Genomic DNA, 14581 nt, shown 5'->3' with positions numbered 1-14581 from the left:
GCTGTAAATTAGTACAGCACTTAGAATTGTGCTTTTCAATATCCAAGTTAAGGATACATCTGACACAGTACTTGAAATATTTAAATAAACACAGCTATCTTTACATTAAATAAAACCCTCAATAAATAGGCCTAGCTCAAACGCAGCACGTTTCAAGAGATGAAAGTCCCCGAAGCCTCAAAGTCAGTGTCATCTCCCCTCCGGCGAGCCGCTTTCCTCCGTCAGTTTTTCTGTGCCGAGCTGAAAGCCAAGAAGGCAGAGATCAGCGCTGCCTGCCATCCCCTGCGAGCCCTCCGCTTGCTCGGAACGGGGTGCGGGGGAGGCGAGAGCAGCTCCCCCTCGCTTTATCGGGGTTCTCTGCGGGGCCCACAGCCGGGGTCGCCCCGCTCCCTCCCGGGACACCCCCCGCGGCGGCGGCGCTGCCCCGGCGGGTACCTGTTGAGGATCCTGGTGACGATGAGCTTGACCCAGGGCGCGGAGGGGCTCAGGCAGACCGTCTGGCCCTGCTTCGTCGTGGCTCTGCGGGGCGAAGGAGGGGGGTGAGCCCGGCGCCGGGGCCGGGCAGCGGGGCCGGGGTGGGGGGCGGACACTTACATGACCTCGGGCACGGCGCAGTGCGGACCCTCGGCGACGAACTCCACGCGTGCCAGGCGCCGCGGGGGGATCACCTCCGACACGGTCCGCACGCAGCGGCAGCGCAGCTCCCCGGCCAGCGGCGCACCTGGCAGGCGAGAGGCACCGCCTGAGCCTCGGCTCCGGGGACCCCCGCGGCACCCCCCGCCCCCCCACCCGGCCCGGGCACCCCGCGCAGCCCTGCCGGGCCCCGGCCGCCCACGGCTGGCTGCCCCCTCCCCGGCTCAGCCCGCCGGGCCAGCCCGCTGCCACTTACCCCGGCAGGGAGCGGCGGCCAAGAGGAGGAGGAGGCAGAGGAGGAGGCGGAGGTGCGGACTCATGGCTGGGGCTGCGGTAGCCGTCTGTGTGGCCCCGTTGTCCGCCGGTGCTTTTATCCCCCTCCGGCAGCTGTTGGGGAATTTCCCGGGCACGGAGGGAGGCCGAGCGGGGTGTGCCTGGCTGGGGTCCCCACCTCCTCTGCCGCGGGGCAGGTGGGACTGACAGCCCCCTCGGCCCTTTCCACCGCCGGGTATCGGGTGCTGAAGGAGCCGGGCAGGGAGAGAATGGGGCTAATCCCTGCCCCCAGAGGCTCCCGGTACTGCGGCTCTTCCAGGTACGGGGGAGGGGAGGACACCCGACACTGAACAGTCCCCAGGATCTCTCAGGGTCTGCGTGGGACCTCGAGGCGACTCACCCCATTCTCTGGAAGGAGCTGAGGCTCTTCTATGGGACATCTCCTTTTGCTTTCAGTGAGTCTCGGTGCAGGATGCTGAGCCAAAGGAGGGTTTGGGCTCTGGAGCTTGCCTTGCAGGCTAACCCCGTGCAACTGCAGGCTCTCATGCCATGGGGGTTGCTCCCGTGAGCACCCCTTTCTTCACCTGCCTTTTGAAAACTGCACATCTGTTTTTCCTGCAGCTCAGAGACACTCAAATTTCCATACCTACACTCCACTACAAGCCGCCTATTCCACTCCTCTGCACAGATAGGTCACCCTGTTTGTCTTCATAACTGTAAAGGCATTTTGCTAACTTTTGTTATAAAGCGGCAAAAAAAGCAGTGTTCTGGGCGCTTTTAAAGAAAAATAAATGCAATTTTTGTGAGTGTCATTTACACATATCTATATTCTAATTATGATCAAAGCACTTCATTTGTTATTAGTTTCAGTATAAAATATGATGTTGCCCATCATTTTTTTCGGAGCCAATTGTTATTCTCTCTTCCACAGGTACTTGTGAACATGAGTGGAGTTCAGCAAATCAAATTGTTTCTGGCTCAGGCTGCCAAGTGTCTTGCCCCAACAACTCAAACATCTTGTGTCTCAATTCAAATCCCTAAAGCTTCCAGGTCAGTTTTTTTTGTATCATGTGTCACATGTTGCTTTGATTTATGACATATTTATGGCTATGCAGGCATTTACAATTTGTAAGTGTGCTTTTAAATCTCCCTCCCCCTGCAACTTTGTAATCTTTTTTTACTTAATAAATATTTCTTTGCTGTAGAGTATACATCTGAAACCTCAAGCATTAATGCAAAATCAGATAAAACCAGTCAGATTTCAGTGGAATGTTCCTGGTTTGTGAAGAAGAGATCTGCCTGTGAATCATTATTAGAATGACTTGGAACCAGGCACGTTATAGTGACTGTTTTGAACTGGCTTGACTTGATTTTCAGGGGAAAATTGACATTATTTCCTTATAAGAAAACTGTCAGGACAGACGTAGATTATTGCAACTAAAGTATGTAGATTATATTTACTTTTTTTTTGAGACAAGCCAAGTAATCATTGTATTATAATGACATTATTAATGACAGAACAGGAATTAACTGGAGGTAAAACTATACTGGCAGGGATGCCAAGATGGGAAACAAAATAAGGTGATTTTTGAAATGACAAGGATCACAATACAGTAATCCCATTAGGAGGTTTACTGTCTGAAACCAAAACCAAGTCAGGACTCAAAACAGGTGAGATGTAGCATGTGAATCAGCCCTAGTGAGAGCTTAATTAGCTGTACCCAGTGGTACACAGAGACTCTTCTTCTGAGCTTTGTCTTCTGCAGATCAGACTGTATGGCCATTGGAGTAGTCTCTCAGGAGATCAGCCATGAGGGAAGATTTCATGTCATAAGCAAATGGCGATTGCCCATGTAATCAGGAAATATCTAATGACTAATTTGCACCACTTTCCAATTGCAGTTTGGTAATGACGTCCTTGGAAGCTGTTGGCTTGTAGCTTGGTCTTAAAAGGAAATTACATGATCAAGATGTCTCTCTGTCCTGTTCTGTCATTTGCCCTCCTCCCCAATTTCACCCCTCCACTAAAGTTTGTATCATTTGGCCAACTTCAGAAAGATTTGACAAAGGGCTATCAAGGGATACCAACCAGGTTAGTACAAGTTTGTGGAGATTCGATGTTGGATGGAGGGAGAGAGAATGCCAGACCAGCCCTGCCTTTGAGGGAAAATAAGGAGCATAAGTTGTGCTCTTTGCACCTTGCCAGCTGGCCAAACCAGATGTTCCTCCTTGCAGCCAGTGCACAGCTTCGAGTTATCTACCTCCTGCGCTCTCTCTTGTCTGGCTGTTTAGGTATAACTGCAACATGGAAAATGTTGGGTTGGGGAAATATGTGGTGGTTTATATGGCCTTGGTGAGAAATGGAGGGGTTACAAGAGAAGCAGCTGTGGACTGTGGTCTACTAGAGAATATAGAAGTTGTGTAGGACTCCAGAAGGTGTTCTATTGGATAGACTGGAAGAAACATCCATCTTTAAATCTGGCCCTGTTACCTTCCTGTGAGTTATATGCCATCTCTTTTTTTTTTTTCTTTTTTAGTTGAAAACAAATTAATTATTTTTAATGAAAAGAAATTCTCCACTGATGTGTATATGAAATATACATGCATAAAGCTGATGCATCACGTAACTTGAGCTTCCGTCTTCAAGAAAAAACTTTGTAGCAGAGGTGCTGTTACAGGCTCTATTTTTGCAGCCTGACTCACGCTTTTAAGTAGTAATAGTGGTAGAAGACCTTGGTGAGTAGTGTTGTATGTTTTTTTTTTTTAAGCAACTGAGGAGGTTGTAGTCAGGGAGAGGCAGGGACATACTTTCCTTGAAAACTTGAGAGGTTCCTTAAGAAAACCATAACAAACACAGCTGTTAAGAATGGACAATTGGCCACAGGTGCTTAGGGGTGACCACTAAACAGAAAAGTTAGAAAGCTTCCCTGAGATCCCTTGGGATCATAGGGATGGAGCCACTATTCCCTCCAGGCTATAGAACTACAAGCTGTTGCACTGTGAGTACTCAGTATGGCTGCCCCAAGGAAGTCCCATACTCTTTGCAGGACAGCACTAATGAACACAGATTTTATTTGCAGATGTGCATTACTATGTTGATAGGAACGCACATGCTTGAGTGACCTTAATCTACGGGAATCAGGTGCCCTCCTACACCCTCATAGACCTCTGCGTGTCCATAACTAGTTTTCTCCTAAACATAGCACTCACAAGCTGAACAGCAGAATGGAGGCTTCTGCTGTATTACCAGGAAGAAGGATTTGCCCAGCTGTAACAATCTAAGGCAATAAACAGTTAGGATGATGCACAGGTAATCCAGTACAGATCATTAGCAGATCCAGCTCTGAATACATGTGCAGAGCAGATCTGTTGAGTAAGAAATTGTCACTCATACACAGTTAAATTACGTGTTGTTCTTGGACAGTACACATGAGTAAGGACAGTTTACGTGACAGCGCTTGGTTTTATGCTTGGATGACTGTTCACAATATCTGAACTGTCACTCATTCCACAGTGGTTACTGCTGAGGAAATTCCAGAAGTCTCCTGGGGTCTGAAGTGTGAGGCGGTTTTGGACATGGGGCAGTGTGTGAAACTCAGCAGTCAGCTCTCTGGCAGAGGCATGTGCTGAGATGAGCAGTAGCCAGAGAAGAGGTCGTGAACATGCTGTGATGCAGTAGGCATTACAGAGCTCGATCCTGTGAGTCAGGATTTGCGCAAACAGGCCTGGCACAAGGGAAATGGGTATCTCTGGGAATATTTCACAAGGCAAGACCATCTGCCTGAGCAAACCTTTATACCTGCAGACTTCCCGATTGCCTCTAGCTACCTTCCATGTGAATGTGGGTAGGCTCTTCAGTCCAGATGACAACAGCAACAAGGCTGAACTATAGATGAACTCTCCTGGATTCTACCCTTTCCTCAGGCTCCACTCACCACCTGTGGCACATTGCCTTTTGAAAGTAGGGAAAAGATAGACAACAGGTAGCATCACATCAACCAGAATTTAGAAAGCTGAGTTCTTCCCTGCCTGATGCTGTATCTCCTTCATTATAGATGTCTGTCATGCATTGGCTGCAGGTGGTACATATGTGCTTAAGATTAAATTAGTTACCATGGTATCAGTACAGCTGTGACAGAATTGACCAGTGTCTGTATTTGCCTTGTTGAAGTTACCATTCAAGTTACCCACTTTGCTTAGGTCCTTTGGTAGAAGCTGCTGTGTGAAGATACTCTGAAATCCCTCAGTGTTCTTAGTGTGGGCCCCATGGTTAACGGAAAGCTGGCCCAGTTTAGGCAAGCCCTAAGGAAACGCATTCAGAGAATTACTAGCCACATGACTTAATCTTTTTCATGTTAACCAGTTGTCGAATCATTAAGTGCAGGAAGTGATTCTGTTGCTTTGTTGCACGCTTTGGCTGCTTGCCTTCCCACAGCAGGTATTGGTTTGGCATCTGTAGCGACAGCATGCGTTCACTGGCAGCAGGCCCAGAAAAGCTAAAACACAATTAAACAAGAGACAATGTCTCTTTCATTTCAACAAGTGAGGACTTTTCCTAACAGCACAAAAATGAGTTTGGGGGATATGTCCCAGATATAAATCTTCGGTCAACTCCTTAACATCACCTAGAACCTGTTTAACATGGACAATCTCTGAAGGGGCAGTTTTTTTCCTATCAAGTCTGGTGTTTCCTTCAGTGCTTCAATTAGGAATGAATTATGTTCTGATTTGTAAGAGAGAGCTAGAAAAATATCAAGTCACTGCTTCCTACTAGTGTCTAAAGTCAGAGGGTGTATATTGCTAATATCCCCTCCTATCATTATGATGTTACCTATTTTTCTATACTAGTAAGATGTTTCATAGTATTCCCTAGCACCTATGACTACTCCTAGAGATCCAGTGCTGTCATAAGGTACAAACATACAGTCATCTCTGCTCTCAGAGAGCCCATACTGTGGGAGGATTTTCTGAAGGTTGTAGCCAAATTTCAACATCATGCTACAATTTTGTGCAAAATATGTTTTATATCTATCAGATGTTTTATTTCCCTGAGTTTCCATGTGTTTTTCTCTAGTTTTGAACTGTTCTCAGTCCGTATTCCCTTGTAAATAATACCTGAATATGTAAGAAATACAAGTGTCCCATTGTTCAGCTTGTATCATGGAGGATGTCAACTCAGTTTTGTCACCTGCATCATGGCCCACATCACACACTGTTGCATGCTCATTTCTTTCCTACCTTTTAAGATGTTAAGGTTTGCATTTAAAATGATGATCTATAGCAAAAGATGGTCAGTATTTTTTTACCTGCCTTCCTGGGTCTTCATCTAATTTTAACATTCTGGAGTCCTCAGATCTGTCTTTTCCCTCTCAACAGAGTTAGATGTCCTGCTTTAGCTGTGTTCATTGGCGACAATGAGTATGAAGAAACACACTGTGAATAACTGCAAAGGAATGTGTTTGTATTACTCAAGCATTACCTTAGCAAATTTGAAGGGTTGCTTTTGACTTCAGTTCCTTTGGTAGCCATTTCTCCATTTTTCAGTTTCGAGTGCCAACTTACCTTTTCTGAGAAAGGTAATGGGATTGTAGTTACTGCCACACTGTGACCTTACTTTGTGTGACTCCTGAAAACACAACAATTTCAAAAAGCACATAAATTGGCTGGTGGTGGACTGACAGGTTCTGGTGTTTTATACCTAACATATAACACAAGAGGAGCTTCCTTTTGAAGATAGGCACAAATAATTCAAGCAATTTGTTCCTAGCCCCACTGAAGAACAACCCCCCAGGCTTTTTAGTGGCAGGCTTGATCCTGTTTAAAGATTAGAATTGGCTAACTCCTTCCATCCCCACTTAGCTGTTCAGCTGAAAAGCCTTTGAGGTCATCACAGCTCCTGAAAGGGGTAAAGAGCTCCTCTTGGCCTTACTAGCAGCTGAAAATGCTTTGCATCTTACAAACTTCCTGCAGGTTTTTGGCCTTGGATCTGTAGAAACTTCGGGGACAACTCATTGTTCAGAAGATGGAGTGGATGTCTTGCTGTGGGCTATGAGATCCTGCTTGTCTGCCAGAAGCAGGCAGGTTTTCTGATTGCTGAGTCAGATCTTCATTCTGTGGTTTGCACATTAATTCAGGTATAATTATATTGAATGTGCAGCTGGCTCTAATATCTACAGCAGGATTTATGCTTTGCCAGTGCCTTGTATAGGCCTGATACAGCATGTCCTGTAACAGTCAAGAGTTGTTCTAGTGGTGTTATCCAAGCATGGGAGAAAGGATGTAGAGCCAGTAATACACTTCTGTTGTGCTGATACTTTCTAGGTAGTAGTATTTTGCAGTGGTGGGTAGAAGTATGTGAGGTTCCCCAGGGAGCAAGATAAAAAGATGTATAAGAAAAAGTGTTGTTTTTTTTTTTCAGTTTGAAAACTTAAAACAGTATTTTCAGTTGAAGCTAAGTAACTCATGAGCGGTTAAACGCATGCCTTATTTCTGAGCATTGTCAACTAAGATGAAGTTTTTGCTTGACAAGGGGACCTCTCAAAGAAGCTGTGAGAACACTGGTCTCCCATCCTTTTACTTTAAGCCTGATAGTAAAGTTTTTCCTCAACTTGGAAACAAGCTGTTTCAAAATAAATACATAAAAATTTGTCACATCTGCAAATAGTTGAAAGTAAAGCAAATATGGGTCTCTTAAAAAATGAACTATTCACCCAATAAAAAAAAACTAACCCAAAGCAACAACACCCCCCCCCCCCCCCCAAAAGTGAGTTAAGCTAATTTCAATCCAGCTAAATTTTCAGGTTCATTAGAGCTGAGTAACTTTTGAGGATGCTTTGGATAGTTGTGGTCTTCTGGTTGAAGTGATGACATCAGTTAAGAAAGCATTGACATGAGACTGGTGACCATGTGAAAATGGGAACACACGTCAGGATCATCACAAAATCTTTTAAGTCTTCTCTTATGGCACCCTCACTTTAATCCTCTATGTTGCTTTCATTGGTTGTGTTGCAATGAAGGAAAAATGAAGAAGTCATCCTTGCCTTGTGCTCTAGAAGATAATAAAACTGCTACCTCCACAAATCCTTTCATAAAGCACTTTGAGCACTATGTGCAGGTTCATTCTTCAGCATATTTGAACTCTGTAGCAAAACTGATTACGGTGTTCGTGGCAACAAAAAATACCTGCTATTTAGTTGAAAGTAAGGAAAAAATAATTTTGATAAGTCTGCTTAATTCTCAGTGAATTATCCAAAATAGCATACAAAACATCAAGAGGGACAAGTATTCATTTGAGCTTGTTAAAGGGAGGTGTTTAGAGAAGGAGGTGTTTGGAAGAAAAACATTCATAAGATTTTTCATAAATGTGATTACCACTGAGGTTACTGTCAATGGTTATCCTCCCCATTATCTTGCATTTCTCTCTCTTTTTTTTTTCTTTTAAATTTTCAGATTGTTTGACTTCAAGTAGCTTCAGTGCACACAGGGTACAGTAACATGCAAGGAGACCATGCTAAAAATTACACCAACAAATGTAAGCACACCATTTTTTCTTTCTTAAAATTGATAGTGAGTGCTGGTGTCAGGAGTACACAGAGAGGGCAGAAGAGTAAGCAAGCCAGAGGGATTCTTCAGAAAATAGGCTACTGAAAAAAAAAAGCAACTTCTGATTTGCTTGAAATTCATCATTTTTACCTTTGGTTTTCTTCTAAGTAGTCAGAAGTCCCATAAAATTAAATTGATCAGGACATCGACTGAAAAGAATAATTTCACTTATCTCCAAATACTGTTTTGCTGTGAGATTGGAGTGGTTTAATTTAGGTAAACTATTTGTCATTAGCGCTTGAATATATGCTTGAGTTTGACAAAATTATTGCTTTCTACTGAAGTTTTTCTGTTTGTTGGGATCCTAATTTTTCTAGTGGAGCACTGTTCCATCAGAACTCTTTCCACCTGGACAGCCCTATCATATATTCATGGTACACATCATCTGAAACAAACTGTACTTGGTACTTCTCACTGAGAACTCACTCCTGTAGAACTTATTGATACAGCATTACCCATTTGCTTCTTATGCTTCTTATTCTGTTTCTTTTTATAGTCATTTTAGTATCAGAAGACATTTGGATGCTATCCCTCATCCTTTCCTCCAAGCAGAAGTAGTATTATGAGAATTTTTCAACAAGGAAATTATTCTGTAGCATTTGGCCTGCCAACAGGTCAGGTGTGTGCTGATAGATTTAGAGCTCATGTTTCTTCATCTAGTCTCCTGCTGACATTGGTGAAAGATTTGGGTATGCAAAAACAACTTTTTTTTTTTTTTTTTTAGTGTTAATCCTAACTAGGAGTGGGTGAAGCTACAGTGTTCAGTATGAACCAGCTATAACAATGCCTGTTTTCTTTGGCTCTCTTTTTGTTAAAATTGTGTTCCAGGTGAGCAGAGCTTATGTACATTGCTCCTCTTTTGTAGGATGATGGTCTTTGCCATCAAAGGTGAAGTACCAAACCAAGAAAGCCCAGAGGGGAGCAAGAGAGAAGCAGGGGTTAGTGCAGCCTTGTGTACTCTGCCTCTCACAATAGGATCCTGAGGACACAGGGACTTCACCTGTCTTAACTTTCTAGAAAAGGAATTAGCAGAAGGTGAGGAGTTGATAGAATCTTGGCAACAGGAATTCACTGAGTCAGCAAACATGGGTTTATTGGCTCAGTTACTGGTCTGCTGATGGCAATGTCTGGCTTAGCCATGAACCAGCCTGGCTTGCTGTGGATTTGTTTATTGGTTATTGATAACTCAAACATAAAGCTTTCAGAGAATCAGATTTCTTGACAAGTCAGTCGCTCTTCATTATTTGTGTTGGGTGACTAAGTGCCTTTCACACAAAGAACTGACACCTCCATGGGCAACTCTTACTCTTCAGTAAGAGCAACTGAGCTGTGTAAAATACAAGTTAGTACTGAAGGAAGGACTGTGGAGGCTGATGGTCCAGAAGTTCTGTGGGAAGTACAGGCTATGGTTCAGATCCTTTTAGTGAGAGAGAATAAAGCCTTTGTGCTCACATTTCAGATTGTTGCTTGATTTTAAGCACACTCTTCTGCTTCCAGATACAGTATGCTATCTATAAAATTCTCCCAGACCCCACATGGCACAGTGAGGTGCAAATTAAATCTTGGCTCTGGTGTTCTGCTTGCAAATACAGTGAACATTTGTTCTGATTTGGCAGGAAGAAGGAAGTAAAAGTATATAGGGTGTATTCAGATTTTATTTGCACCCATTTTGCACTGGTATCATTATATTATGGTGCTGGGTGAAGCCCAAACACAAGCTGTCCTGACGCATGGTTTATATCCTTACTGCCTGATGTTCAGTAAATTCATGAAAGTAATGGCATGTGCTGGTTCCTGCACATGTGTTTCATTCTGCAGAGGCAGGCACTTCACTCGCCCGAAGATCTGTTGGGCTTTTCTAGCAGCCGCTTGAAGTGTTGACAGGCAGATATGGGATCTGCTTTAAGAAACTAGAATCAGCTAACCTGCTGAAATACTCTTGACTCTTGTTTAGCCACCTAGATCTCCAGGTCTGATGAATAATTACTTTACAGGGTTGTCTCCTACTGTCCCAGAAACGTAACTCTTTGGAGGGTCAATGCCAGACCGTTTTGTGAAGCTGTTAGCACAGCAGTGCTAGTTAGGCAAGGTACTGGTGTTATCATGATTGTGCTGAGATTTGCAAATAATACTGAGATCATAGCACTGCAGTTTGTAACTTGTTGGGAGGCTGTCCCAGGATTTTGATGTAAGGAGGTATGATTTATCCTGACCATGAGGGGTTTTTTTTCTATGCAAAAAGTAGCAAAAAGATTAATACCTTTTAGAAGCTTCTGCTGGGTGAAATTATTTTGTGGAGGTTCAGTCAATACTATTCCTCACTGTAGGCAGTACTATTTACATCTGATGTGACAGAAATTTGGAAACATGGGCAATTCAAGTCAGGAGCTCTTTTTGTCCGTAAAACTGCTGAGTAAAAGTACTGTTGACCACTTTCCACTCAGCCAGGATAACAGCTTTGCAATAAAAGCAATTCCAAAATAAGTCTTGTGTAACAGGATGAGAAACCTATCAAACTGCACCTCTGGACTTCTGTGGAGACTTGGTCAATCCTATATATCTTCAGATTTCTTGTAGTGGAAATCCTCTCCTCAGTGATTGTTCTTCTGGGGCAAGACACCTTTTTTTATTTTTTTTTTTATTGCGGTGACTCTGACCAGCAATCTAGATCTGGTGATTTCTAGACTAAATGAAAATTTACTGTCCACCCCCCCCCCGGTTTTGAGGAGAAGATCAATTTGCCTATCTCCTCCTTAATTTCTGCTCCATTCTGAACTGGCAAGTCTGCAGCTAGCTTTCCTCTCACAGCAGAATTCTAATGTTTGCTGTTCCAAAAAAATGTTTTCACCTCAAACTGCACACATCTTGCAGTTTTCTTTGGAAGACTTCCAGCCCCATGATAGCTTATTTTGAACCTTCTCCATCCCTTGGATTTCACAGTCTTACTTTCTTTTCATTTAATTCTTTTCATCTGTTTTCTTCCAGCCCTGCTCCACACCAACTCACCCCCACCAGCTCCTTTCACATATTTCATCTCGTTCTGCCAGGAATGCTAGCTGACAGTGTATGTTCTTTGCAAACTGAATCTACTCCTCATACCAATATCATCCTTTCTTGTTATTGATTATTAATCAAAATTTGGGGGTTCAAAGTGCTTTTTCAGTCAGAAGAAAAGATTTCTTGATGGAATTAAATATTTCTCATGTAACCTCATATATTTGTTATAATGGACAAAGCATTTGTTTCTTAAGGAGCCAAATGCCAGGTGTAGTTTCCTTGCTTCTAATTTATTTTGTCTAGCATCTGGCAAGCCCTGTCTTGGTGGGTTTTTCCTACTGCACTAATTCCACCTGGACTGGGCTCTTTTTTTTGCAGGGTTCATGTGTGCTTGCCCACCTGCTATCCCTGCCTGGTTTCCACATATGCTCCCTTTCTCCCACTGATGTCTAGCCAGGCAGGAAGCGTTTGTACAAAGCCAAGGTTTGAGCTGGCTCCCATGGCTCCTGGCCACAAAGCTGGGCTCGGCCTGTGGAACTGTGGCAGCCCATCCTGGCTGGAGCATGGTGGCGTGGCCTGCACAGTCCTGCTGCACAACTCCAACAAACCACTGGCAAGACACTTGCTGAGTCACAGGAGGATTGCATGGGCCTAAAACAACTTTTTTTTTTTTTCTTGTCTTAATGCTCTGACCTTAATCTAAACCACAGAACAGTTCTTTGAGGCCTGTCTTTCAGCCTTTCTTTTTTCATGGTGTTTTCTGAGTGTTTCTGTGTTCTTGCATCCTGTATTTGGATTACAAATTTTGAGAGAGTAATCACCCAGTTACCGACATAATTACACCTAGAGCCTTGTGTAGTCTGGAGCTATTAGGATTTCCCACTCTGAACCTAGAGATGTGACTGTTGAATTCCAGTCAGTTTGCCTCTGAGGGAGAATGAACTGTGTCTTGCTGTCACCATGTAGTGCTGCCTACATCATGTACTGTCTGTGTACTTTCTTTAATAGGTATGAGTTTCCTCACAGTGGGGAAAAACAATGAAACCAAATGAAACCCCCTGAATGTCTCCAACCAAACATTTGTTTGTCAACATCCTACACTTGGGCAAGCAGTCTCTGGGAGGTTTCCTGCATTACATCAAAGAAACAGGAATAGCAAAGCTGTTGGGGTGCAGAGGGGTTCATAGAGCAGCATCAACAGAGCATTCAGCACAGAGGGTGGGGTGGTAAGCTACTGGGTGGAAGGGCTATGTATTGTTTAAGCTACAGTGGCACATTGTCATATATTCTACAGGTTGTTCTCTCATCACTTGTACAGTTTATTTTTCATTATGCATTTAGTTTGAAAACACCATCTGTTTATTCTAGGTAGTCTCTCTTGCTTAATTATTCAGAAAAAAGTAACTAAATGCTAGTGACGGTTCTTTCCTGTGTCTTGCGTCAATTTTGTTTATTCTTTCTATATTTCACCTATATTTCAATTGAAAGTCAGATTCTGTGTTTTTCCTGGATGACATAGGGGTACTTTGAGAATTAAATTCCAAATATTAAATGTTTTCCAGATTTAATTTCTTGGGGACATGCTAATAAAAGTTTCCATAACATGGAAAATAAAAAGCTGCCTGCCTCTGCAGAAGTAAGGGTAAGAGGTGGTCAGCTTCCCGGCTTTGTCGATTCCAGTGGGAGGAATGGCCAAAAACTTTAACTTGTTAGCTGCAAAATCTTCCCAGTTTCTCTTGCAGCACACTGGGTAGATCCTGAGGCACATGTGAAGTCTGAGGCAAACCCATGTTTGTATCTCTAAGATAATGTCAGCTTCCAGTGAACTCTGGCTTGATAGGAAGGGTTCAGCTATGCTCTTGTTTATAAACAGCTGAGTTCACAGCTGGAAAACTGTGAATGCTACTTAAACAAATAAGGGATGCACACAAACAAACAGAGCTGCCCAACACTCAGCAGGATGGCATTTGGAGCACTGTCCTGAAGACAAGTTACAACAAATAATATGGGACTCGTGGTATTTCAGGACAGTGACAACTGCAGCTAATTACATTTTCAAACCCGATGGACACATGTTTTAGATGTTCCTGTTTCAACAGTAAAAAATTAGATGCAGATGATAGTCAACATGAACTAAAAGCTGTCTGCTATGTTGCAGAGTACTAAAAAAAATATCTTCTGTCTTCCAGATGCAAAATGTAACTGAGTGCACTCATGAGGTCTTTAGTGATCTCAAATATTCCACTTTTAAATAAGTATACAGAATCTGTATTTCCTTGTACCATATTTGATCTCTAGCAATGCTGCTGGGTATGTTTAACTTACAGTCTTTTCACCCCATAGGACCTCAGAAAAAACAAAAAAATCAGTTTTTAAAAAGCTTTTTTCTGTTTTCACAATGCCTTCCTTCTGGAGTTCTTATGTGGTTACTTAAAATACTGCTTTAATGTTTGAGGTTTTTTATCAGGTAGATGGGCCAGATCTGAGGGGTTTCTAGGGGTCAGACCTAAAAGCAGGATTTTCATGATGTCCCAGATTTTAGGCCTTATTTTAAGGTGCCTAGCTGTCCCTTTTCACAGACACTGAGTCCACGTGCTCGGGCTTCTGGTTTCCAGGGCCAAGTCAACAAGTTCTTGTTTGTATTCCCTGCCTCAAAAGACCATTTTGCTTTCATGGTTTATTGTAGAACCTGTAGTTAACCTACTGAGACCTGCAAATAACATCACCAGGTTTTGTGCCAAGGGACAGACCTAAATTCATGGTTCAAAGAGGTGAATTTAGGAAACAGGAGAAAGATGCAATGAAGTCATATAATACTTTGATGAAATTATTTTTGCTTACAGGGAAAGCACAAGGTTATTTTTCCCTGGGTGCTAGGAGCAAAAAAATTGTTTACAGTATTTTTTCCAGACAGCAATTAGCCTAAAGTGTCCCTAGTGTTTTCTGAGGAACATATTCTCAATGCTTTTCTTGGCTGATTGAATGTATTTGTTTATATCCTACTTCATTTCCATCTCCATCTCCAACCCTTGGGAAAGAGATATTTTCCAGCCTGGTGCCTGATCCTGTTCCCTGC

The 14581-nt window shown here is 43.1% G+C and overlaps 2 protein-coding genes across 4 annotated transcripts in view; one reads left to right on the top strand and one right to left on the bottom strand.

The window, feature by feature from the left end:
* Positions 1–221: 221 nt before the first annotated feature.
* LOC122153790 lies at positions 222–6435 on the bottom strand. The gene is made up of 6 exons (XM_042796870.1): positions 6386–6435; positions 5267–5402; positions 890–1181; positions 595–721; positions 436–519; positions 222–240 (listed from the first exon to the last, which is right to left on the bottom strand). The coding sequence occupies exons 1-6, from the start codon at positions 6433–6435 to the stop codon at positions 222–224; spliced, it is 708 nt and encodes a 235-aa protein (XP_042652804.1).
* RASSF6 (Ras association domain family member 6) overlaps positions 1842–14581 on the top strand; it is a 91243-nt gene continuing 78503 nt past the window's right edge. For 2 of the 3 annotated variants that reach the window (XM_033007878.2, XM_033007884.2), the window contains exon 1: positions 1842–1956. The gene's annotated coding sequence lies outside the window, so the exon portion shown is untranslated. Of the gene's footprint in view, positions 1957–8383; positions 8438–14581 lie in introns of those variants that run through there. The other variant, XM_033007890.2, reaches the window with a different exon arrangement.

Source organism: Tyto alba, unplaced genomic scaffold (genome assembly GCF_018691265.1).
Source record: "Tyto alba isolate M040663 unplaced genomic scaffold, T.alba_DEE_v4.0 Super-Scaffold_23, whole genome shotgun sequence".
NCBI lineage: Eukaryota > Metazoa > Chordata > Aves > Strigiformes > Tytonidae > Tyto > Tyto alba.
This window is presented reverse-complemented; position numbering and strand designations above follow the sequence as displayed.

Bases quoted from the DNA above. Each gene is read 5' to 3' on its own strand.
- LOC122153790 (XM_042796870.1), bottom strand. From the start codon at position 6,435: ATGGCTACCAAAGGAACTGAAGTCAAAAGCAACCCTTCAAATTTGCTA. The intron at 1,182-5,266 runs GTTAACATGAAA...GGCAGGGATTAG, and splicing joins ACTTAATGATTCGACAACTG to CCCCATTCTCTCCCTGCCCG. The intron at 520-594 runs GTAAGTGTCCGC...TTCGCCCCGCAG, and splicing joins TGCGCCGTGCCCGAGGTCAT to AGCCACGACGAAGCAGGGCC.